This window comes from Manis javanica, chromosome 7 (assembly GCF_040802235.1).
Source record: "Manis javanica isolate MJ-LG chromosome 7, MJ_LKY, whole genome shotgun sequence".
NCBI lineage: Eukaryota > Metazoa > Chordata > Mammalia > Pholidota > Manidae > Manis > Manis javanica.
In genome coordinates this window covers 34,479,746-34,505,246 of record NC_133162.1, presented here as the reverse complement: position 1 = coordinate 34,505,246, position 25,501 = coordinate 34,479,746, and the positions used below count along the sequence as shown (strand labels likewise).

Genomic DNA, 25,501 nt, shown 5'->3' with positions numbered 1-25,501 from the left:
AAAAGATTACAGTGGGAAATCTGTGGAAGGCGTCTGTGAGGGTTGTCTGTAATCTATAAAGTGCTCTATACTGTCTGTTAATGTTAATTTAGGGTATGAGCTCTCCAAAATGCTACTGTATCTTCGAGGAGTTGGACTTGGGTAAGAAAAGCAGTAATTCAGTGCTACCAATAAGCTCTGATGTAAGAAACCACGGTGTACACTGTCCAAGCTGAGAGGACAATGAACTTCATTTGACAAGAAGAACAGAATACTAGAGATCGAAGGGTCATCTGATTGGAGGACAGGAACCCCCTTGCAAAAGGGAAAAGAGTACTTGAGAATCTTCGGTTTTCAACATAAACCTGAACATTCTGAGACGCGGTATCAGAGAATACAACAGGGTAGCACATAATCTTGCTCCCCTACCCCACGCACCTTGAGAGGGGAAAACTGCCCTAAGCCATAAAACTGGGGCTTCTCTGGGGCTCTGGACAGGGCTGCTGCATCACCCCCAAGCACAGTGCTGGCTCTGTGGGCTGTGCACTGTTCTGAGCCATTTCCTCTGGGCTGAGCTGGCTGGCACTCACATGAGCTGAAAAACTATTTTCACAGGCAGCCAGGGGCCAGGGATTGGACGAGACACCTGCTTAACCCTGCTGCTGAAGATGCGGCAAGAAGATGCAGAGACTAACTGTAGAGAAGAGAAATATTTTGCCTTTCTGCCTATTCTTATTTTCCTCCCTGTAATGCCCGAGACAAATCTTGGGGGCAGTGACAATACTAATAGCACGGAGTTCAGTCTCTCACATCAGATTACTATTTTACAAGAGTTAAGTGTGCTAACAGCACTTATTTGACTAAATCATACCCAAATACATTTAAAACAAACAAAACCCAATTCACTGCTTTCTGCATTAGGAGAATGAAGGCAAGGTACACTGTCACATCAGGGTGTTGAAAAGTAGGTTCAGAATTGGCTATGGAAACTGTAAAAAGAATACAAGTACAAACTCCAGAGTTTAAATTCAGGCGATTTATTGTAAACAGGGTTACCCTAGCACTCCACCATACTGGCTGTGTCACATGCTCTCTTCCACACCAACTAGTCAAAAAGAAGACTTTTTTTTTAAGTCACAGGTAACTAATAATTTAGTGTGTTTCACAAATCTCATTTACTAAGCACTACGTAAAGAGCAGTATTCAGGGTAGTCTGTTATTGCTCATGGACTGCAGCTTGGATCCATTTAAATGAATCCATTAGTAGGCCTGAGTGACCCAACAGAAGCTCTAGATCCAATCCGGAAACTAGACAATGCTAGAACACACTGAACAACAATCACCAGTTCCTGGAAGACTATATGAGATTCTTTTCAGATTTCTTCATGTGACTCTCATGATACTGTTAAATTTCACCCATTTGCTTTTTTTTAAAGAGCTAGAAATTACTCACTAGCACATAATTTTCCACAGAAAATGTAGGTGTATTGTTGATTCTTACAGTGGTGATTTAAACACTCAGGACTAATTTTAGATCCCTCTCATATATATTTGCAGTTTGATGGAAAGCTGCATAGTCTACAAATGCATAAAACCAGAAGGAAGTGATGACTAAGATACCTTCCGATGGACAAAGACAGGCTTCATACCAGGAAGCTCTTGAGAGTAGTGATAAAAAGACGGTTACAGCACCACATTTATCTGACAGATGGAGCTCGCTTTTCAAAGCAGCCTCTGCAGTTGTGATTACAGCATTCTTGCCCCAAATTTAGTTTGTGTGAAAACTGCAAATGTGAAAACTTAAAAAGATGTGAAAAGACATTGACTCTACAGAAAGAAGTCCTGGCAAATCAACTCATATGGAGGTAAAATGTCATTTACTCTGCCTGAGTTAGTGGATGACAGGGCCACTTACTGTTTGTTACTAGTGCCTGTATGTGGAAGTATATTGCAATTTCTCTTGAAGTGAATTTTAATAACAGTAAATATTTCAAAACAGCTGTTAAATCTACAGTAACAATTTCATCTAAAATAGTATCTCATGAAAAAAATATTTTTTTAAAAGTCCACTCCAGTCATCATCTGTATGTTTATATTTATATATTCAAAAAATAACTTAACACTTTAAGGCAGTATTAGACTGGTAGCAAAAAAGGGATTTTAGAGTCTTACGGAGATCATGCTATTTAAGAATCCAAGGCTTCATTTTTTTAATACCTCCAAAAAGGTGGCTTTATACTTAAAATCTTAGACTTATCATGGGACAAATATTTTGATTCATGCTGACTGTCATTTCATGGCAGTAAAAAGTTACAGGTGTTTATATAATAGCTGATGTTGGAAGAGCATGTCACACACTCAGTGGGATCTGAAGTTGACCCTATTTGTACTTATTAAATAAATACAGCAACATGTTGATGGGAAAAAGGAAAACTGATGCAACACTGCAAACCAACTATGAACAACAAGAATGTCAATATAATTCAACCAGAAAGGAACACAGTAATCCTGAGAAATTCACTTTGGGATGAATCGATGTAACTTTAGCACTGTAAATAAGTAGGGTGATCTAGGATTTTCCAGCATTTTCCTAGTTTGAATAAAAAACATGTTCAAATTTTATAAAAAGATTAAAACCATGCCTTATATCAGCAATTTCACTAATAAAAGAAAATTACATTTCTTTGTTCATTATCTGTAAATGTAATGTTCTCCACTGATTTACACAAAACCATTAGGTAGAAAGCAAATTTGAGGATCAATTTTTAAAAGGGTATTACCTTTCTAAATGTTTCATAGCCTTTTCTGTCAACCTAGGAGGCTTTTACAAAAAAGCTAACGTATTTTCTTTTGACAAGTGACTATTTTACAGAATAGGGAAGGAAGATTTCTACAGGAATATCATTCATCATTTTAAGTACTGTTATATAAGGGCAATTTCTCTTAGTAATGAAAAGAAAAATTTTTTTAAATATTTAAGAGGCATGTATTTTAAAAATATTCTACATCTATATGATTCTGTAGTTTAATTACTTTAGATTTTTAATATTTCTACATAATGACATTTGACAACTGCTTTTTTTCTGTTTGTCTCTCTAATAGTGACCCCAAAACTATTAAAGTGGCCAAGATTATTTTCCTGGCCCCAGGAAGACTCAGGAATGCATGCTCCCATCCTTGGGAAATCTTCAGAGTTTTGCAGCCATGAAGTTAATATGTGGTTTCACAAGGGGAAATAGTGGCAAACCACGCTTGAACTCAGTCATGTTCTGAATCACTTCAGGCTGCAAAGAAAAAAGGTTTTCTCTTAGTGTAGGTTGGCTTAAAAAGCAGATTGAACAGGATGTCAGCATTTTTTTCTTTTGGCACACACTCTAGTTTCTACCTCATATATGATGATCTGCTGATCTTTCTTCCTGGATCTGTAGGGCCAGAGGGTCTATGCAAACCTATGGTGAGTGTCCCCAGTGTGACACTGGCCAGAAAGAAGATTCCTGGCTTCCCCCTGGGCAGCTGGCAAACCAAGGCTCAGCATCAAGGCTTCAGCAGAGTGGCAGAGCCCACACAACAAAGGCCCAGTTACACACTGCCAATTTCCTTCTGCTCCAAGTAAATGCCAACCTTTCTAGATGATTAAAATATGCAGGTGCTGTAGAAGGGGCTGGGGACACATGTGGCTGGAGGCAACTCATTGCAGAGCAACACAACTGTTCAAGCCAAGGCAGACCAGGGCAGAGGCTGTGTCTCTCTGCAGCTAGAAAGGGTATGAGCACGGTGTGCTGTCAGAGAGAATGCTGGCCTGGCCTTCACAAGGAACCTAATCCAGAGGCTCAAACACCTGGTGACCTGAAACCTCTAGGTCTAAGGAGGAAGTTGTCTGACAGTGCGATCTGATGTGACATTTACGTTTCTTACTTGTGGCAATGCTGGTGCTTGTGACAAATTTATATCATTTTGACAGGGGAACTCTCCAACCACAGGACCTGTAAGAAAACGACCTTTAGTGCTTTGCATTTAGTGATGCTAGCACACAAACAGCAACTTAAAAAAAAAAATCAAAACCAGACTCAGCTCATTAAAGGAACTACTAGGCCCAGTTTTATGGGTCCTCTCAGGCTGCCTGCTCCCCAAGGCCTTCACTGGTTATCCTGCCTCCTACCTGGAAAGTCTCCAGTGTGGTTCATGATGCTACTATGGTTACAAAGCCTTGTCCACAACAGCTTTAGTGCCCAGGTCTGAGCTCAAGGGACCCTGAAACTCTGGCCACACTCAAGGACTCAGTAAAACAATGCAGAAGGCAGGAAAGTTAACGGCTGTGGGGCAAACCTTGTCCAGTCAGAGGTAGGAGATGGGAAGACTGAGCAGATAAATTGCTTACCCTTCCCCACAGACAGTGGTTCCATACAGCTTCTTTGAAGATGTCTGAACAGCAACTAGCTGCCTTTTCTTATAAAGCTGTGGCCAGCTGGGCCTTGTTAACCCTGGTGTTGGCTCTTTCTTGCACTGCCTCATTTCCCTTTTCCATTTTTAATTTTACTTTGATAAAGCAGACCCTGTTTTCATCTGTGACCCTTTACGCACGGCTATGGCAAGGTATGACCATCGTGTATCTAAAAACACACTTAAAAAAAGGTCAGTATTTAAAATACTTACAAGAATCCATTTCCCTGGCAAGAACATGGACGGATACCTTGTGTCTCCTTGGGGCATCTACTGCCAGCATCTCCTAGGCAGAAAGAATAGCTAGGTCACCTTTTTTGCCCTACTAAAGAACTTAAAATGAGGTGCTCTCTTATGACTCCAAAGAATCAGCTCTTTTATAGCCAGAAACAGAAAAGATGTTTCCCTTTCTCTCCCCTCAGAGCATTTCATTTAAACTCTATGAAGATTAGGTAGGGTAGGCAAGAATTATTCTTAACCCCATCTTATAGATGAGAACACTGAGTCCAAGGGGATTAAGTGACGTGCTCAAACTCCTACGGCTAGTGATTACCAGGCTGGGACTGAACACCCAGCCTCGTGCTCATCAGCGGTGGTGCAGGGCTGCACCAAGTGATCTTTGGTGTCTGCAGGGGCAAGGGAGTGGGCTTAGTCAAGGGATGGCCACAATGCCTTCTCCTCTAAGAACCTTCTCAGATTCTACCAGAGTGAGAGAGAAAGGGAACTACATTGACTGGGTCCTGCCTTGTATCAGGCACTCTGCTATGTTAGCTCGCTTGGTTCTCTGTAGGCCAAGCATCATGATGATGCTGTTTTAGAGACACACACTCTACGACACAGGGAGGTGCAATGACTTGAAGTCACGCAGCTTGTAGGTGTTAGTGTCAGAAGTGAGGCCTGCTTTTTCTCCCCATCCCACCAAGTTACTGGGAGGAATTCTTGATTGCCACCATTACGACCAGGACTGGTCGGCTGGCAGACAGATCCTGTAAGAAAGTGTATTCACCTTTTCCTTTCTTGTTTTTCAAAGGATAAACACAAGCTGTGATGAAGCTTCCCCTGATGCCTCAGCCATAAATAATGTTTTATGTCTTCAAAGGGAGAAAGCATCCACAAAGCCAAATCAACAATTACTTATGGAGCAGTTACTGGAAGCTTGGTCCTGTGCAGCTATAATGGAAGCTCTGTTAATGTTGCACAACAAACTTGACCAGGGCTTCCTCCAACCTGCAGAACAGCCAGGTTCTCCCACAGGCCTACTCTGGCCTCTCCAGCCTCTTTCAGGGGCTCAGCCCAGGCCTGCCTCCATTAATATGCAGTACCTCACCTACGAACTTCTTACTTAATGGAGTAAAAAACTTCGCTTTCAAAAATCTATTATTCTTGATTCCTTTTCACCCTTCATTGCCCTCTTATCCACCTGCATCAGTAGAGAGTACAATATCCTCTTCAGTTTCAGACTGTTCTCGATTTCCTGACCAACTCTGGACAATCTGCATTTTTCTGAAAGCCAACCAACCAACCTCAGTTTTTTGCAAGCTGTATTCTGAGGATGGTGGAGTCCCAGCAGATATTTACAGATAAGCTGTGCGAAACAAGGGTCCACTGTGCTATCAGTTTAGAAAATGTATGTTTTGCTAATCAAAAATTAAACAAATGCAGGCTAAAGAAGTCTTTACTGTGGGCTTCTAAGAACTTTTAAAACTTTTTAAACACACTCCATGATTCTCCAAGAATGGGAATGAAGAGTATATAGTCTTTCCCAAACTTGTATGTTTGTGAAACCCTTTTTCCTAGATGCCCCTCTTAATATTTTATAGAACACTAGTGTACCAAGGAACACACCTACGGTGAATGTCTTATAGATTTAGCCTTACCATGGTAATAAAAACTCTCAGTTTTTAGGACAAGAAAGACTCAGTCTTATAACTGCTATTTTCACAAATTCGATAATCAGGTACTACTTGTAATTTCAAATGAGTAATAGAATTTCTAGAAAGAAAGAAAAAATCTTCATTTCTTCTGGAAATACTACAGAGTAACTTATATTAGGACATCATTCTTTCTGAACACCCATTAACTAATAACACCTTAAAATAATATCTCAGAAACCAAAAAGAGCTGAACACAATCACCATTTTTTGCAGGCAATTGAGAAGAGTTGGTAACAGTCTTAAGTAGCAAATAAACACATTAAAAACTTATTTTATAACAAATAAAATAGGACAAGAAGCATTGTCCTATTTCTGATTTAAATTATTCTGATTACAACATTTAAAAACACTGGGACTGAGTATTACTAATAAAGGGTAATAAAAATATAGATCATTTATTAAATGTTCCTTAGTGCTAATCACTTTACCTATTTCATTTCAATTAATATTCCAATTAATCTCTATTTTGTAAATTTGGAAACTGAGGCTTATACACTTAAGTAAGTTGGCCAAGGGTAGAGAGCTAGCTAGATGGTGATGGGGCTGAGTCTTGGGTCTTTACTCAGAGGCTATACATGCTCCTGCTGCTGCCTAAGGGGGGAAAGAAACTTCAAGAGGGTGAGATCCTGAGTGACGCTGGCAGCTCTCAGGGGCACCCTAGACAGCTGCGCAGCTGAGCAGCGGCTGTGCCCTGAGCATGGCTCCTATGCCTAACTCTGCTCTCCCGGTCCTACTGTGGCTCTCTCTTCCTGCATACAAAGATGACTGGGGGTTATATTTCAGGTCACAATTGTTTTTTTATTTTCTACTAGAAAAAAATTTATATGCATACACATATTTTTTAAACAGACTTCATTTTTTAAAGCAATTTTAGGTTCACGTCATAATTTAGGTGGAAGGTACAGATTTTCAATATGCCCCTTGCTCCACAAGTGCATAGCTAACCTCCCATCAAAGTATATAAGTTTGTATACACCATTACTGCAAAAGGACAAGAGTAGTTAGATGAGTCTCCTGTCTTCCTCTACACAAAGCAAAGGGAGCCACGAGGTAAAGAAACTAACCTGCCCAGCCACCCTAGACAGCTGGGTAATGAAAACTCTAATAAAGGAGAAAAATGTGTTTAGCTTTCACTGTACAATTAATTCCACAAAATGAATCTAATGAGAACTGTAAGTACTGACTCTTGTATTGGCAGCTATAATACATCCCTGAAAAATGACACTGTAAAGCAGATGATACCCCTCTCAAAGTGAAGTCTGCATAGGGTACGAGCAGTTCCTGGCCAAAGAACTAGCTCCTAATACTTCAGATACGAACCAGGGGACTGGCTGGAACACTAGACAGGGTACAATTCTAAGGTGCTATAATCACAGAGTATAAATTTTGCTCGTTGTCCTCCAAAATAGGCATAAACTATTTTACAAAAATTTCAAAGGCCCTAATACATTGCGAAGAATATATATAACACTTTTAAAAGTAGAACTCTATTGCAGCACAAAGCTTTAATTTCTGTACTTAGCATGCTTATTACACATTATATACCTTCTGAAAATTTTTGCTATAGGTGGGAGAAGTTTAGATGTACAAACCTCTTAAAGCTATACTAGGAAGACTTTAATGATGGTACCTCTCCTCTCTTTTCTCATGAAATACAATCTCAATGAGACAGGCAAATCTCATAAGAACTCTCAACACAGTTCAAAGGTGAGCAATCATTTATTTTAAAATGCAGCTACACAACATCAAAAAGACTAGGAACAACAAATGCTGGCAAGGATGTGGAGAAATTCCCACCTCCTACACTGCTGGTGGGAATGTAAACTAGTTCAACCATTGTGGAAAGCAATATGGAGGTTCCTCAAAAAATAAAAGTGGCAATACCATTTGACCTGGGATTTCCAGTCCTAGGAATTTACCCAAAGAATACAACTTTTCAGATTCAAAAAGACATATGCACCCTTATGTTTATCGCAGCACTATTTACAATAGCCAAGATATGGAAGCAACCTAAGTGTCCATCAGTGGATGAATGGATAAAGATGTGGTACATATACACAATGGAATGCTATTCAGCCATAAAAAGGAACCCTGCCATTTGCAACAATATGGATGATCTAGAGGGTATTATGCTCAGTGAAATAAGTCAGGCAGACAAGGACAAGTACCAAATTATTTCCCTCATTTGTGAAGTACAATGATGAAGCAAAACTGAAGGAACAAAATAGCACAGACTCCACGAAGGGACTAGTGGTTACCAAAGGGGAGGGTCAGGGAGGGGGAGGGTGGGTGGGGAGGGAGGGAGAAGGGGATTGAGGGGGTTTATGATTGGCATGCATGGTGTGTGTGGGGGATTATGGGGAAGACAGTGTAGCACAGAGAAGAGAAGTAATGACTCTGTGACATCTTACTATACTGATGGACAGTGACTGCAATGGGGTATGGGGGGTCTCAATAATGTGGGTGAATGTAGTAACTACATTGTTTTTCATGTGAAACCTTCATCAGAGTGTATATCAATGATACTTTAAGTAAAAAATAAAAATAAAAACAGCCATGGTGGTACCTAAGTGGGTGAGGACAATTCCTAGTTGTCAGAGCCTGGAAAATAATCTAACTCTCAAGAAGGAGTTCTCTGTTCTTCCTTCCACAGAACAAGCTCAGCAATGTTCATTGTAGGGGTGGGGTGGTGAACAGAGAGAAGAAACAAAAGTAGGCCTGGAAGGGCCACCACAGTCCCTGGTCCAGAGGGCGATGAGAACAGTACTGCATTCAATATGAACTGTACCTGTTCTTTCCAATAGTAGTATGTGTCCAAAATACTTACATCCATAAAAATGCTTTCACAAATCATGCCTGAATGGATTCAAAGCAGCAACACACAACATAGCACATTTACTATTTCCTTATCAGCCAAAAATCTAAATGTACAAATTCAATTTACCTTATAGAATTTGATGATATCTTCCTTGCTAAGTGTCTTTAAATATGCAACTTCTGTATTATCTGAAAAAGTAATCAAATAATAATTTACTAATATTTCCTATTTTAAGTAGCCCAGAATACTACACTAAATGACAATATACTTTACTCCAATGCTCTTAAATATTCATGTTTTTAAGTGATCATCTACTCCTGCAAGTAGTTAGGGAATAAATTTCAAGTAAAAAGTAAGAGGATATATCGTGGCTCTCTACTCATGAGCGGCTGGATCTTGGGCTAGTCACTTCAACTTTTCTGAGCCTCAGTTCCTCATCTGGAAATTGGGGATAATAATTATTTAATGGGGCTGTAGTGAGAACAAAGGGATATGATAAATGACAGTAACATGATGCTAGGCATGTGGCAAATGCTCAATAAATGGTAGGTACTATTATTAATAGTGAATCTAACTTCCAAAGAAATTACAGATGAGGAAATGGAGGCCCAAAAAAGGTAACCTGGCCAAGACTGGCTTGCTAGTATCCTGACGTCTAGCGTAGCATAGTGTGCTCCATGGTTAACCTCTGCTCCAGAAGGAAGGCAAAAGGAAACAGATCAACAGGAGACTTCTGGGAGCACAGTGCTCCCAGACCTAAAAGCACTGACACATTTTTGGAGACCCCTCAGAGCAAATGTTGATCCCTTGTGCCTCCAGGGCAGCCTCTGCCTCAGGACAGTCCAATTTGCAAATCTGTCCTTTTTTTTGGTGTTATGGGAAATAGATACTACAGATCTGTGCTCAGAGCCTCAGGGGCACACTGATTGATCACAGAAAGTGAAATTAGATTTATTATTAGAGCATTACTATGAGACACAGGTAGATCAGCTCTAGTTTTTGAGAATAAAAAAAGATAAATAATAGGAAATTATTGTTCTAAGTAACAGTTCTTTAGAAGTGGTGCATTCCCCTCCCAAATCAGTAGTGGAACATTCCCCACAAAATGAACACCATTTTGGTAGAACGCCCTCCATGTCCCCAGATGTTACACTTACGTCCCACAAATGCTGGCGCTCCAGCTTGGCCTTACCTCTGTCAAAATTGTACTGCTGGGAGATGATTTCTCCCCAGTACTTAGCACACTCTGCAGAGAGTTTCTTTGGTTTATCTAGTCGACGAATTGCTAATGCTTGGATGTGTTTTTGGAAGGCCTCTTCTGTCATGTCTTCTATGGACTTCTCCATGGTAATTAAGAAAGCTTCCACTCTGCTTTCCAGGTAGTGAGGTGGCTTTTCTGACTGGATAATGAATCTTAAGCCCTGGATGCCATTGGCTCGACGTGGCCCACTGAAAACGATATAGCCTAAAACATAAACACCAGCCAGTCAGGACTTTGGCATTTGAGACTCAGAGCACCTTTTTTTTTTTAAATTAAGGTATTGATATACAATCTTATGAGGGTTTCACATGAACAACACTGTGGTTTCAACATTCACCCGTACTATCAAGTTCCTCCCCAACCCACTGCAGTCACTGTCCATCAGCATAGTAAGATGCTACAGTGAGATTCAGATCACTTTTAATCTTTCAAAAATTATCCTGTCAAAGCAAATAAAATCTACTTTAGGGATTTATATTATTTACCTCCAAAGAAATATGAGCAATAAAGTTATCCTCAGTTCCTAAGGACAGAGCTAAAGAGCTCTCTGAAGAATAGTTAGATAGTTGGAGATAACTTTCTTCTTAAAAAACAAAACAAAAAAACCCCACTCTTCATCATTCAAACTCACCCCAAAATGCCTCACTGTCTGCTAGTTAATTGCCTTCAATCAATGTTAAAGTGATTCCCATCCCTTAGAAATATTGGGCTTATTTTTTCAAACCCAAACCATTGTTTCACCTGTTCCCTTTAACAACCAAGTTCCTCATGTGAACTTGGCTCTACTATTCAGGAATAATCCTTTCCTGAACCAACTCTACTCAGAATGCTCATCTCTAGAGACCAAATAATTGAAGATCATACGTCCACGGTCGCCTTGTGAGCCCACGCACTACCTCCTTTCAACGTCTTCTCTAAACCAAGGTCGCGGCTTGCGCCCTTCAGGCTGCTCTACCCTGAATCACACCTCTGAGAGCTGTGGTGTCCTTGGGTCCAAAGTCTGAGAAAGCCACTGTCTTCAGCACAGCCATTAGAGTTTGAACACTCAGTAGTATTTGCTACACTGTACTATAATTATTCCTTTTCAGGCCTGCCTTCCTCATTAGACTATGAGCTTCTTGAAGGGAAGGACCATTTGTTGCTTATCTGTTTTCGATGTCCCCCACCTACCACACTAATTGTTTAAAAAATAAAGGTACTTGGAGAGACCCACCAAATCCTTCTTTTATAGGTTCCTCCCAGTCATTACTGGGGCTTCCTTCTTTTCTCACTGTTCCCCGGCCAGGATCTCCAAGACTTATTTTAAACAGTGCCTGCAACTCTGCCTGCAGCATTTCCTCAACAAACACAGAGTACCTTCTATGTGCCCCAGTCTTGGAAGACACAAAGATGAATCTGCCTGAGGGAACCCCAAAGTTAGTGGATTTTAGCTTCCCTGGATAGCTTGCTTCTCACCTTGCTACCCGTAATAAATAGCCTGCCCTTAGCATCCTCTCCCTCTACCCAAAACGTCTTCACCATTGACATGTAGGTAATGTAAACAGTGTCATCTCTTTAAAGAACTGCTTTAATGTCCCTATGATACTAACTGCTTATCCTTTAGAAGTGGATTCTCCACAAACAAGATTTTCACAAGTCTTTCTAAACACAGCAACATGCCGGGAAGTACCCTTGAAGGGGAATGTCCATGTGCAGAATGCATTCTGAGGACAAAGGTTGCTTCTCCAGGTCTATGGTATCCTGCTGTTCCCCACTTCCCACTCACCCAGCTGCTCCTTGGTGCGCAAGGTGTTGAAGCAAGGCTCAGAGATGATCTGACAGAAAAGCTCTAGAAACATATTCTCTGAGGTGCTCTGCATGTCTGTTTGGTAGTATATTTCAATGCCACAGTTATTGTGAACTTCATTCCTCTGCTGATAAACAAACCATCCTCCTAGAAAGTTTCAAAAAGAGAGCAACAGGTTCAAAATTATTTAGTTTTAACAAAGTCAATATTTTGCCTGGCTTTTTAAAGTTATTCAATTTGACTGATGTTTTTCAGCAATTCCAAAGTACAATTAATTTATTAAGAATGTGAAACTCAATTAACTTACCTAAGGGAATCCTAATACAGCATCTATACTTGGGAGGCCCTTAATAAACATTCACTGAATTTAAAGGGCAAACAATTTATAAAAGACCCATTATTATGACTACGTGTTAATGCTAAATGAGATCCATAGTTAAAAGTGTACAATTTAGTATACGCACTTGATTAGAACTAGCTAATACATACAAGAATTGCAACAGAAAGACTGCTTATGTTGTAATAACCATAAAAAACAACTTCTAAAAATTACTAGCTGTGCCTTTATTACCTTGCGTTTGTTTAGCATTTTAGTCTCAACATTGTTTACCAACACCCACACTGAAGATCATTTCACAAATTTACACAAATGTGTGCAAAGCTTAGCAATAACTTAACCTAACACCTCACTTCAGAGATGAGGAAACTGAGGCCCTGAGGAGTGGGGTGGCTTGTCCAAGGACCCAAATGGGAAAGGTGGAGAGCTAAGACTAAAACTCAGATGTATCGATCAGATGTTTCATCAAAGTTATGAAGAGATGGTCACGCTTTATAACCTGATAACCTTATTTCATGAACAATAAATGTGATGAAGCAAATACACAGGGTGTATTTATTTAGTATTATATGAGACTCACGAATAAAGTTTCTCAGACACAGTGTTTATGATATGTTTGCTCACTCCTATAGATGCTAACTTAGACATCAACAGGGAAGGGAGGGAGAGAAGTCTGGAGTTGTATGGCACTTATCTCACTCTCTGACCAGTCCAAGTTTGAGCAACAGTCAAACTTTCTGGTCATATACTAGAGCACTAAGTTCCCTTTTATCAGAAGAGGAAGGATAAGTTACCCACCCCTGGAACACACACATTTCCAGCCTTTTCTTATACATCCCCAAATGTCTCCTCATTCCCAATGCCTGAAATTTTTATTTTTAAACTGTAAATATTGTCCATGGAGAGTTAAGGAAGGACTATTTAAGACACTTACATCTGATAAGCTGGTTAAATCAGAATGGTTCCTAAAACCTAGCATTTGGAGAATGGGATGTGAACTGAATTAGTTCTGAGCACTGGGCAATTTGCAGGGGTGCATGGAAAACAAAAGAGATAGGGTTCTAGGAGAGAAAGAAAGCAGGAAGTGTAATAAAAAGAGGTCTGATCCAATTTTGTTTCTAGACTCGCCTCGCTATGCCTGCTGACCACAGTACTATGGGTTTTCAAAGGCAGATCCTGACTCTTGCTCTCTGCCACATGCAATGACTGAGGAACAAACTAGCAGAAGTTTGAAACGATCCATCACGAGGTCTGTGTTGAGTGGTCATGAAGAACAGAAGAGCTGTGCTTGAGTATCTTTGAGCCTTCAACAATGATATCCCAAGGTAATCCTCTGAGAGTTGCTTTAGTAGCCACTCAGATGAGCCAGACACAGCCCCCAGCCTTAAGAAATATATAGTCAGGAGATGGAGATGTACTTCAATTCCAGTAAGAGAAGAAATGCTGAGTAGATTAAATATGTAAAGGTTCATAAAAACTGCTGGGAGGTTCAGGAAACAAAGTCATTACTTCTATCTGGATGTTTTAGAAAGAGTTTAGTGGAACAGATGACTTACAAGATGGGCCTAGAAAGATGAACAGGGTGTAGACATAGGTTCATGAGGAAGAGGGAGAGCGAGGGAGTTAATACACCTGAAAGAGCACAGTCCGTGCATGCATGTGGAACAACCAATAATTGAGTTTGGCTTTAAAAAAACCAACTTCTCATCCCTGGTCTAATATATTTTTCCACTAAACAATTTTGAACAATATTGAAAATAATGCTTAATGAGTTTTTATGTCAAAAGAAATTACTGCTTATGGAGGTTCCTCAAAAAACTAAAATTCAACATTATTTTTTTTTATTGCTGAGATTAGGAGAAAAATTAATTGGTAAAACAAGAAACAAATGCTGGCGAGGGTGTGGAGAAATGAGAACCCTCCTACACTGTTGGTGGGTGTTAGTGGGAATGTAAATTGGTACAACCATTGTGGAAAGCAATATGGAGGTTCCTCAAAAAACTAAAAATAGAAATACCATCTGACCTAGTAATTCCACTCCTAGGAACTTACCCAAAGAAAACAAGATCCCTGATTCAAAAAGACATATGTACCCTTACGTTAATCATTGCACTATTTACAACAGCCAAGGTATGGAAGCAACCTACATGTCCATCAATAGATGAGTGAATAAAGATGTGGTACACATATGCAATGGAATATTACTCAGCCATAAAAAGAATCCTACCATTTGCAACAGTATGGATGATCTAGAGGGTATTATGCTAAGTGAAATAAGCCAAGTGGATAAAAACAAATCATATGATTTCACTTATTTGTGGAATATAGAAACAAAATAAAATAAATGAGCAAAACAGCAGTAGACTCATAGACACTGAGAAGTGACTGGTGGTTACCATGGGGGAGGAATTGAGGTAGGTGGGTGAGGGGGATGAAGGGCCACAAAGCGCTCAATCATAATATAAGTTGGTCACAGGGACGGTAGGACAGCGTGGAAAATACCGTCAATGATTCTGTGACATCTTCCTATGTTGACAGATAGTAACTGCACTAGTGGGGTGAGGATTTAATAATGTGGGTAACTGTTTAACCACTCTATTATATACTTGAAACCAATAAAAACTGCATATCAACAATACTCCAATTAAAAAAATAATAAAAAGATTCTATTGTAGAACAACAGTTTTTTATTACTTTTTAAACTATAAAGAAAACAATGCTCAATATATACAAAAATTCAAATAATAAAAAAAATACGCAGGATTTAAAAAGTGAAAAGAAAAAAGTAATTTAGCACTGCAGACTCCACCATTATCTATTCTTTATGTTAATTCCTTATAAAAGTGCATGCAATAAATACATGGTGTTACCTGCACCTGTGAGTTCCCTGAAACTCTTTGTCAAAGACTTCTATGGGCTTCAAACCAGTTCTTATGATTCTAGTTTACATTTTTCATAAATAAATTCTATTTTATCCTTCACCATCAAGATATTTTTACTTCTAACTCCTCTACACTCAATTATGAGTCAGTTCTAGTATCATTATCTTCAAAATAATTGCATACTTCCTATTTCACTTTAGTCCTCATACAGAGAATTTTCTGGCAGAATTATCTATTTTTAACTATACTTCTATAAATAGTAGAGGATCCCAGTAGATCTTTACCATAAAATTATAATTATCATCCAAGTGAATTCAACCCAAATGTAATCACCGACAACATTATGTCAAAGTAGGCCCCATTACTAAAGTTAAGAGATTTCAACTTACTGTCAGGGAGCTGAACTTCTCTATACCGAACCAGCTGACTTGGAAGGAGAGGTTTCGTATGAGCATGTTCAATAAGGGTGTCTTCAACCATCTGCATAATTCCTAATGCAGCCTATGGAAAAAGATAGGTCACCACACATTACAAAAACACAAATGTATCCTGTTTGTGAAAATAAAAATAGGGTATTGGATGGGAGCCATGCAATATGGAATCATTATTGTGAAATAAACTAGCCTAGTTTATCATAAACGTGGATTTTTCTATCTTAAATATATTTGATCCTACTCAAATGAATAAAAACTGAATTTGCCAGTTTGCAGTATAGTCAAGATAACAGACAGGAGTGGAGAGAAGCAGAGACCCAGACATTTATCCTAGATCTCAATGCTGGGAAAAAGGCACTGACAAGGCTGGGAAGGTCCAGTAATGGAAATGTGGTCTCAACTGAATGATCCTGATCTAGATACTTGAGGTTATAGTACAAAGCAAAGGAGGTAAATGAATAACATAAGGCTTCATTTTTAATAAAACTGACCTTAGTAAGAATCCTATCCCTGCCACCTATTAGCATTTGACACTGGGCATATTGTTTTGGAGGCAGTGGTAGGAGAGTGGTAGGGTGTGTGGGCTTTTGTGACAGATTGCCCTGAGAATTCTGGAAAGCCTTCCATGTGCCTCAACATCTGGCATGTATTATTTAGTTTAATCTTTATAACTCCAATTTTACAACGAAGGAAACTAAGTACAGATGTTAATACATTTTCAGATTACACAGCTATTATGTGACACAGTCAGGATTTGAATCCAGGCTGATTCCACACCATGTGCTCTAATCCACTACATAGTCCTGCTGTCCCACAGAGAAGGGATAATTATTCCCATTTCCTCCTCTGACTGCACAGGGCAGGCAAAAGCAGAGGAGGCAGCCATAAAAGTAGGTCTATAGTTAGTCATGATCCATCTACTCCCCAACACCCTCTTTAAAGAGCTAGAGTAGGCTGAGTCAACACTAATGTGCTTATAATCACACAACAGTGGTTAATAGTCTTAGACAGACTAGGGTAAAAATAATCTCTTGCATTGATTCATAAAAGATTGCTAAAACCTCAACTACGCACCTGCTTTGTTATGTTTCCATGGAGAAGGGCTTCGATGTGCAGCCGTGATAGCAGCTGAGGTATGAAGGCCTTTAGGCGAGGAAGGGTGACATCTGTAAAGGTGGAAGAAATAGTGAACTCTACCTACAAGGTTTTCAAAAAAATCTCTGAGATAATTTGAGATTTACAGAAGAGTTGCAAAAATAGCACAGGGAGCTCCTTATACCCTTTACCTGGTTTTCCCTAAGGCTAACTAACATCTTTCATAATCATAGTACATGATCAAAACTAAGAAATTAATACTGACACAATACTTAATACAGATTATGTGGATGTCAGTTTTCCCCCTACTACTGCTTTTCTGTTCTAGGCTTTAACCCACAACTCCAACTTGCATTTGGTTGCCATGTGTCCTTAATCTGTGACAGTTTCTGTCTTTCCTTGTCTTTCATGACTTTAAGATATTTGAAGAGTACTGGTGAGTTATTGTACAGAATACCCTTTATTAGGGTTTATCTGGTGTTTTCTCATGATTACATTGGGCTTATGCAGTGCTAGGAAGAACACCACAGAGATAACATGCTTTTCTCAGTGCAGCGCATCAGGGGGGACCAGATCTGACATGCTGTAGTACTGGTGATGTTAACATCGATTGATCACTTGGTTAAGATGGTGTCTGCCAGATATCTGTAGTTTAAGTGTGCTATGTTAATTTTTTGGTTATAACTAACTCATGTATGCTTTATAAGCAATTAGGAAAACTCACCAGCCCATCAATGCCTACTTTTCCATTGTAATTAATAAATATTTACCTGGGGGAGAACACTTTGAGACTATACAAATATCCTGTTTTTCCTTAACTTTCACCCACTAATTTTATCATCCAATGGTGGATATTGCCTATACCAATTATTCTTACCACATCCTAATAGTGATTTTCTAGTTCCCTCATTCCTTTTACATGTATGGATTTAATTCTTCAGTAAGGAAGAGCTATCTCTTCTCTATTAGGACACCATACTAATTGCTACAATGGATGCTAAAATTGGTGACTAAAATTTAAAGAGAGACATGGGAAGGGAATTAACAAGTGCTTACTATAGGACTGACATTTTATAGATGTTTTCTTATAAAGTATGTACTATTATCCCTATATTTAAGGTGAGAAAGCTGAAGTTCAAAAATTTGTTTCTTGTCCAAAGTCATCGAGCTATTAAGTTGCAGAGCTGGCCTTTGAGCCTTGGCCTGATGAGTTTCAAAGTGCTCACTTGTCCACTCCACTGCACTGCCTCAGGAGCCTCCTTCACTTGCCCCTCAGCACTCTCCACAGATCACACTTCCTCTCTCTGCCTCGACTGAAATTATCTCTTTATATTTATGCTTCACCACTAGACAGGAGCTCCTTGACCCAAGAAACCGCACCAATTGATCTTGTTTTTAAATCTCAAGCACTTGAAGTCGAGGGCCTGGTGCATAGCAGGCAGTCAGTAAATTCTGTTGCACCACACTGAACTCCTAAGGTTCTTGCTACCCTGGCACCTGGATAGCTGCCTAACTTGGAGTCATGGGGGAGCCAGCTTCTCACATTGAGGTGTCTTCAGACTAAGCCACGTTAGCTTTACTGGATTATTGTGTGTGTTGTGTGTGTGTGTGTGTATGCCAAATGTCTGTAGTGTAAGTGTGCCAAGACACCATACTAATTGCTACAATGGATGCTAAGATTAGTGGTTGAAATTTAAAGACAGACATTGGAAGGGAATTAATTAACAAATACTTATTATAGGACTGATACTATGGTATCAAAACAGAATGACTATTTACTAGAGCAGAGAATTTCAACCAAAAAGGTGCTGACTTTCTCTTTATAAAACGCTGTTTAGAAAGGCTTCACATGCCTATGAGATTTAGAACTTTTTCTGCTTAAAATTCTCATTTTGACCCAAAATATAACAAAGGGGTAAAAATACCCAAAACCTCTGCTTTTTATCATGCAGAATGATAAAAACACATATGAAATCAATTATGAGGTTTCTTTTTTAATGTTAAAATTTTTACTATTAACTGGATGTGACATAACTATTTTGCAAAGAAAGGCATATTAACTGTCCAGATTAAAAATGCATCTGTTCTAGAGGAGCCAAGATGGCGGTGTGAGTACAGCAGTGGAAATCTCCACCCAAAACCATATATATTTTTGAAAATACAACAAATACAACTATTCCTAAAAGAGAGACCAGAAGATACAGGGCAATAGCCAGACTACATCTATACCTATGAGAACCCAGTGCCTCACTAAGTGAGTAAGATACAAGCTGTGGCCCGGGTCGCACCCCTCACCCCAGCTCTTGGTAGGAGGAGAGGAGTCAGAGCAGGGAGGGAGGGGGAGCCCAGGACTACTAAACACTAACCCTAGCCATCCGCACTGGGAGCGCAGACACACAGTGCGTGGTGTGCTTCAGACTAGGGAAATGGAATAGTAATACCTGCGAATGGGTCCCCTGGGACAGCCGGCACCCCTGGGACAAAAGAAAAGCAAGTGCCCTTTGAAAGTCTTAAAGGGACAGGGACCCCACAGCTGGACGGAAGCGTCCCGGCGCAATCAGCCAAGCAGCTGGGAATGCCGGGGAACTCCAGGGGCCCTAACCCCTGGATGGCAGCACAGCTTGGAGGCCCCTCATGGCAATAAACAGCTTCCCGCCCGTTCCCCCTCCTGCGCGGAAACCCCATAGCAGAGCAGCAGCCTGAGGCTGGCCACGTCCACAGCAGCAGGGCAGAGCTTCTTTCACAGCAGCCCGGGCAAGAATCAGAGATCCCATCTGCGCGCATATACTCAGCACAAGCCACTAGGGATCGCTGTTCTCCCAGGAGAGGAAGGCCACAAACTAGCAAGAAGGGACGTTTTCCCAGCCGACACACGCGCCAGCTCCCTACAACTACCTCTATTGCTATGAAAAGGCAGAAGAATTTGATCCAGATCAAAATCACAGAGACAACCTCTGAGAAGGAGCTTGGAGAGATAGACCTAACCAATCTTCCTGAAAAAGAACTGAAAATAAAGGTCATAACCATACTGATGGAGTTGCAGAGAAAAATACAAGAGCTAACCGACAAAGTAGGGAGGGAGACTACAGAAATACAACAATCTCTGGAAGGATTTAAAAGCAGAATGGATGTCATTGATGGAATAGAAACCAGAGAAAAGGAATGCATAGAAGCTGACACAGAGAGAGATAAAAGGATCTCCAGGAATGAAATAATATTAAGAGAACTGTGTGACCAATCCAAAAGGAACAATATCTGCATTATAGGGGTACCAGAAGAAGAAGAGAGAGAAAAAGGGATAGAAAGTGTCTTTAAAGAAATAATTGCTGAAAACTTCCCCAAACTGGAGGAGGAAGTACCCAGAACTCCCAACAGAAGGGACCCAAGGAGGACAACACCAAGACACATAATAATTAAAATGGCAAAGATCAAGGAAAAGGACAGAGTTTTAAAGGCAGCTAGAGAGAGGAAAAAGGTCACCTACAAAGGAAAACCCATTAGGCTATCATCAGAATTCTCAACAGAAACCTTACAGGCCAGAAGAGAATGGCATGATATATTTAATGCAATGAAACAGAAGGGCCTTGAACCAAGAATACTGTATCCAGCATGATTATCATTTAAATATGAAAGAGGGATTAAACAATTCCCAGACAAGCAAAAGTTGAGGGAATTTGCCTCCCACAAACCACCTCTACAGGGTATTTTAGAGGGACTGCTCTAGATGGGAGCACTCCTAAGGTTGAACAGACATCAACAGAGAAAATAAAATCACAGCAAAGAAAGCAGATCAACCAAATATTAACTAAAGGCAAAAAATGAAATCAACTACCCACAAAAGCAGCTAAAGGAAACACAAAAGAGCACAGAATAAAACACCCAACATATAAAGAATGGAGGAGGAGGAATAAGAAGGGAGAGAAGTAAAGAATCATCAGACAGTGTTTATAATAGCTCAATAAGCTAGTTAAGTTAGACAGTAAGATACTAAAGAAGCTGACCTTCAACCTTTGGTAACCACGAATCTAAAGCCTGTAATAGCAATAAGTACATATCTTTCAATAATCACCCTAAATGTAAATGAACTGAATGCACCAATCAAAAGACACAGAGGAAAAGAATGGATGAAAAAGCAAGACCCATCTATATGCTGCTTACAAGACACTCACCTCAACCCAAAGACATGCACAGACTAAAAGTCAAGGGATGGAGAAAGATATTTCATGCAAACGACAGGGAGAAAAAAGCAGGTGTTGCAGTACTAGTATCAGACAAAACGGACTTCAAAACAAAGAAAGTAACAAGAGATAAAGAAGGACATTACATAATGATAGAGGGGTCAATCCAACAAGAGGATATAACTATTATAAATATATATGCACCTAACACAGGAGCACCAGCATATGTGAAACAAATACTAACAGAATTAAAGGAGGAAATAGATTGCAATGCATTCATTTTAGGAGACTTGAACACACCACTCACTCCAAAGGATAGATCCACCAGACAGAAAGTAAGGACACAGAGGCACTGAACGACACACTAGAACAGATGGACCTAATAGACATCTACAGAACTCTACACCCAAAAGCAATAGGACACACATTCTTCTCAAGTGCACATGGAACATTCTCCAGAGTAGACCACATACTAGGCCACAAAAAGAGCCTCAGTAAATTCAAAAACATTGAAATTCTACCAACCAACTTTTCAGACCACAAAGGAATAAAACTAGAACTAAATTGTAAAAAGAAAACAAAAAGGCCCACAAACACATGGAGGCTTAACAACATGCTCCTAAATAATCAATGGATCAACGACCAAATTAAAACAGAGATCAAGCAATATATGGAAACAAATGACAACAACAACACAAAGCCCCACCTACTGTGGGACGCAGTGAAAGCAGTCTTAAGAGCGAAGTATATAGCAATCCAGGCATATTTAAAGAAGGAAGAACAATCCCAAATGAATAGTCTAATGTCACAATTATCGAAACTAGAAAAAGAAGAACAAATGAGACCTAAAATCAGCAGAAGGAGGGACATAATAAAGATCAGAGAAGAAATAAATAAAATTGAGAAGAATAAAAGAATAGAAAAAAATCAGTGAAACCAAGAGCTGGTTTTTGGGAAAATAAACAAAATAGATAAGCCTCTAGCCAGACTTATTAAGAAAAAAGAGAATCAACACACATCAACAGAATCAGAAATGAGAAAGGAAAAATCACGATGGACCCCACAGAAAAACAAAGAATTATTAGAGAATACTATGAAAACCTATATGCTAACAAGCTGGAAAACCTAGGAGAAATGGACAACTTCCTAGAAAAATACAACCTTCCAAGACTGACCAAGGAAGAAACACAAAATCTAAACAAACCAATTACCAGCAAAGAAATGGAAGTGGTAAACAAAAAAATACCCAAGAACAAAACCCCCGGGCCAGATGGATTTACCTCGAAATTTTATCAGACATACAGAGAAGACATAACACCCATTTTCCTTAAAGTTTCCCAAAAAATAGAAGAGGAGGGAATACTCCCAAACTCATTCTATGAAGCCAAGATCACCCTAATACCAAAACCAGGCAAAGACCCCACCAAAAAAGAAAATTACAGACCAATATCCCTGATGAACGTAGATGCAAAAATACTCAACAAAATATTAGCAAACCAAATCCAAAAATATACTCAAAGGATCATACACCACGACCATGTGGAATTCATCCCAGGGATGCAAGGATGGTACAACATTCGAAAATCCATCAACATCATCCACCACATAAACAAAAAGAAAGACAAAAACCACATGATCATCTCCATAGATGCTGAAAAAACATTCAACAAAATTCAACATCCATTCATGATAAAAACTCTCTCAACAAAATGGGTATACAAGGCAAGTGCCTCAACATAATAAAGGCCGTATGTGATAAACCCACAGCCAACATCATACTGAACAGAGAGAAGCTGAAAGCTTTTCCTCTGAGATCAGGAACAAGACAGGGATGCCCACTCTCCCCACTGTTATTCAACATAGTACTGGAGGTCCTAGCCATGGCAATTAGACAAAACAAAGAAATACAAGAAATCCAGATTAGTAAAGAAGAAGTTAAACTGTCACTATTTGCAGATGACATGATATTGTACATAAAAAACCCTAAAGACTCCACTCCAAAACTATTAGAACTGATATCAGAATACACCAAAGTTGCAGGGTACAAAATTAACACACAGAAATCTGTGGCTTTCCTATACACTAACAATCAACTAATAGAAAGAGAAATCAGGAAAACAATTCCATTCACAATTGCATTAAAAAGAATAAGATACCTAGGAATAAACCTAACCAAGGAAGTGAAAGACCTATACCCTGAAAACTATAAGACACTCTTAAGAGAAGTTAAAGAGGACACTAACAAATGGAAACTCATCCCATGCTCGCTCTTGGCTAGGAAGAATTAATATTGTCAAAACAGCCATCCTGCCCAAAGCAATATACAGATTTGATGCAATCCCTATCAAATTACCAACAACAATCTTCACCCAACTGGAACGAATAGTTCAAAAATTCATATGGAACCACCAAAGACCTTGAATAGCCAAAGCAATCCTGAGAAGGAAGAATAAAGTGGGGGGAACCTCGCTCCCCAACTTCAAGCTCTACTACAAAGCCACAGTAATCAAGACAATTTGGTACTGGCACAAGAACAGAGCCACAGACCAGTGGAACAGAATAGAGACTCCAGAAATTAACCCAAACATATATGGTCAATTAATATATGATAAAGGAGACATGGACATACAATGGGGAAACGACAGTCTCTTCAACAGATGGTGCTGGCAAAACTGGACAGCTACATGTAAGAGAATGAAACTGGATCACTGTCTAACCCCATATACAAAAGTAAATTCAAAATGGATCAAAGACCTGAATGTAAGTCATGAAAACATAAAACTCTTAGAAAAAAACATAGGCAAAAATCTTGGACATAAACATGAGTGACTTCTTCATGAACATATCTCCCCGGACAAGGGAAACAAAAGCAAAAATGAACAAGTGGGACTATATCAAGTGGAAAAGCTTCTGTACAGCAAAGGACACCACCAATAGAACAAAAAGGTACCCTACAGTATGGGAGAATATATTCATATATGACAGATCCGATAAAGGGTTGACATCCAAAATATATAAAGAACTCACACACCTCAACAAACAAAAAGCAAATAATCCAATTAAAAAATGGGCAGAGGAGATGAACAGACAGTTCTCCAAAGAAGAAATTCAGATGGCCAACAGACATGTGAAAAGATGCTCCACATCGCTAGTCATCAGAGAAGTGCAAATTAAAACCACAATGAGATATCACCTCACACCAGTAAGGATTGCCACCATCCAAAAGACAAACAACAACAAATATTGGTGAGGTTGTGGAGAAAGGGAAACCCTCCTACACTGCTGGTGGGAATGTAAATTAGTTCAACCATTGTGGAAAGCAGTATGGAGGTTCCTCAAAAAGCTCAAAATAGACATACCATTTGACCCAGGAATTCCACTTCTAGGAATTTACCCTAAGAATGCAGCGGCCCAGTTTGAAAAAGACAGATGCACCCCTATGTTTATCGCAGCACTATTTACAATAGCCAAGAAATGGAAGCAACCTAAGTGTCCATCAGTAGATGAATGGATAAAGAAGATGTGGTACATATACACAATGGAATATTATTCATGCATAAGAAGAAAACAAACTGTACCATCTGCAACAACATGGATGGAGCTAGTGGGTATTATGCTCAGTGAAATAAGCCAGGCAGAGAAAGACAAATACCAAATGATTTCACTCATATGTGGAGTGTAAGAACAAAGAAAAAAACTAAAGAAACAAAATAGCAGCCAAGAATGGACTAACAGTTAACAAAGGGAAAAGGGACTGGGGAGGATGGGTGGGAAGGGAGGGACAAGGGCGGGGAAAAAGAAAGGGGGCCTTACTATTAGCATGTATAATGTGGGGGTGGGGGAGGCGGCATGGGGAGAGCTGTGCAACACAGAGAAGACAAGTAGTGATTCTACAGCATCTTACTACGCTGATGGACAGTGACTGTAATGGGGTTTGTGGGGGGGACTTGGTGAAGGCGGGAGCCTAGTAAACATAATGTTCTTCATGTAATTGTAGATTAATGATAATAAAATTTTAAAAAAATACATCTGTTCTAGTTAATGGATTTTATAATCTGTACTCCTACCCAATGCCTCAGGCATCTGAGAAAATAATGACTTTCTATACTTTGTTCTTGATTTGTCACTGAAGACATCTAGAACATTAGAGTTACATAGTAAAGTAAGGACTTCTCACAAAAGATCATTAAAAATTCAACAGTATTCTTTTTTTCTTATTGCTGAGATTAGGAAGAAAAATTAATTAGTAAAGAAATGCTGAGAAATGAACAAGATTAACAATAATAAAGGGTGACATCATCAGTCTATAGTCTTTCCAATATTAACAATCCCGGATTATCATTCCATTTAAATTATT

General features: G+C 39.4%; 1 protein-coding gene across 4 annotated transcripts in view; it reads right to left on the bottom strand.

Moving 5' to 3' along the window:
• Positions 1 to 995: 995 nt before the first annotated feature.
• Positions 996 to 25,501, bottom strand: part of IDE (insulin degrading enzyme) — a 111,405-nt gene continuing 86,899 nt past the window's right edge. For all 4 annotated transcript variants that reach the window (XM_017661819.3, XM_017661810.3, XM_037015716.2 and 1 more), the window contains exons 18-25: positions 16,946 to 17,037; positions 15,827 to 15,938; positions 12,198 to 12,365; positions 10,364 to 10,636; positions 9,298 to 9,359; positions 4,633 to 4,705; positions 3,895 to 3,962; positions 996 to 3,263 (exon numbers count right to left, since the gene is read on the bottom strand). In XM_017661819.3, the coding sequence (XP_017517308.1) occupies positions 3,168 to 3,263; positions 3,895 to 3,962; positions 4,633 to 4,705; positions 9,298 to 9,359; positions 10,364 to 10,636; positions 12,198 to 12,365; positions 15,827 to 15,938; positions 16,946 to 17,037 (944 nt within the window). In that variant the 3' untranslated portion in view covers positions 996 to 3,167. The remainder of the gene's footprint in view (positions 3,264 to 3,894; positions 3,963 to 4,632; positions 4,706 to 9,297; positions 9,360 to 10,363; positions 10,637 to 12,197; positions 12,366 to 15,826; positions 15,939 to 16,945; positions 17,038 to 25,501) is intronic.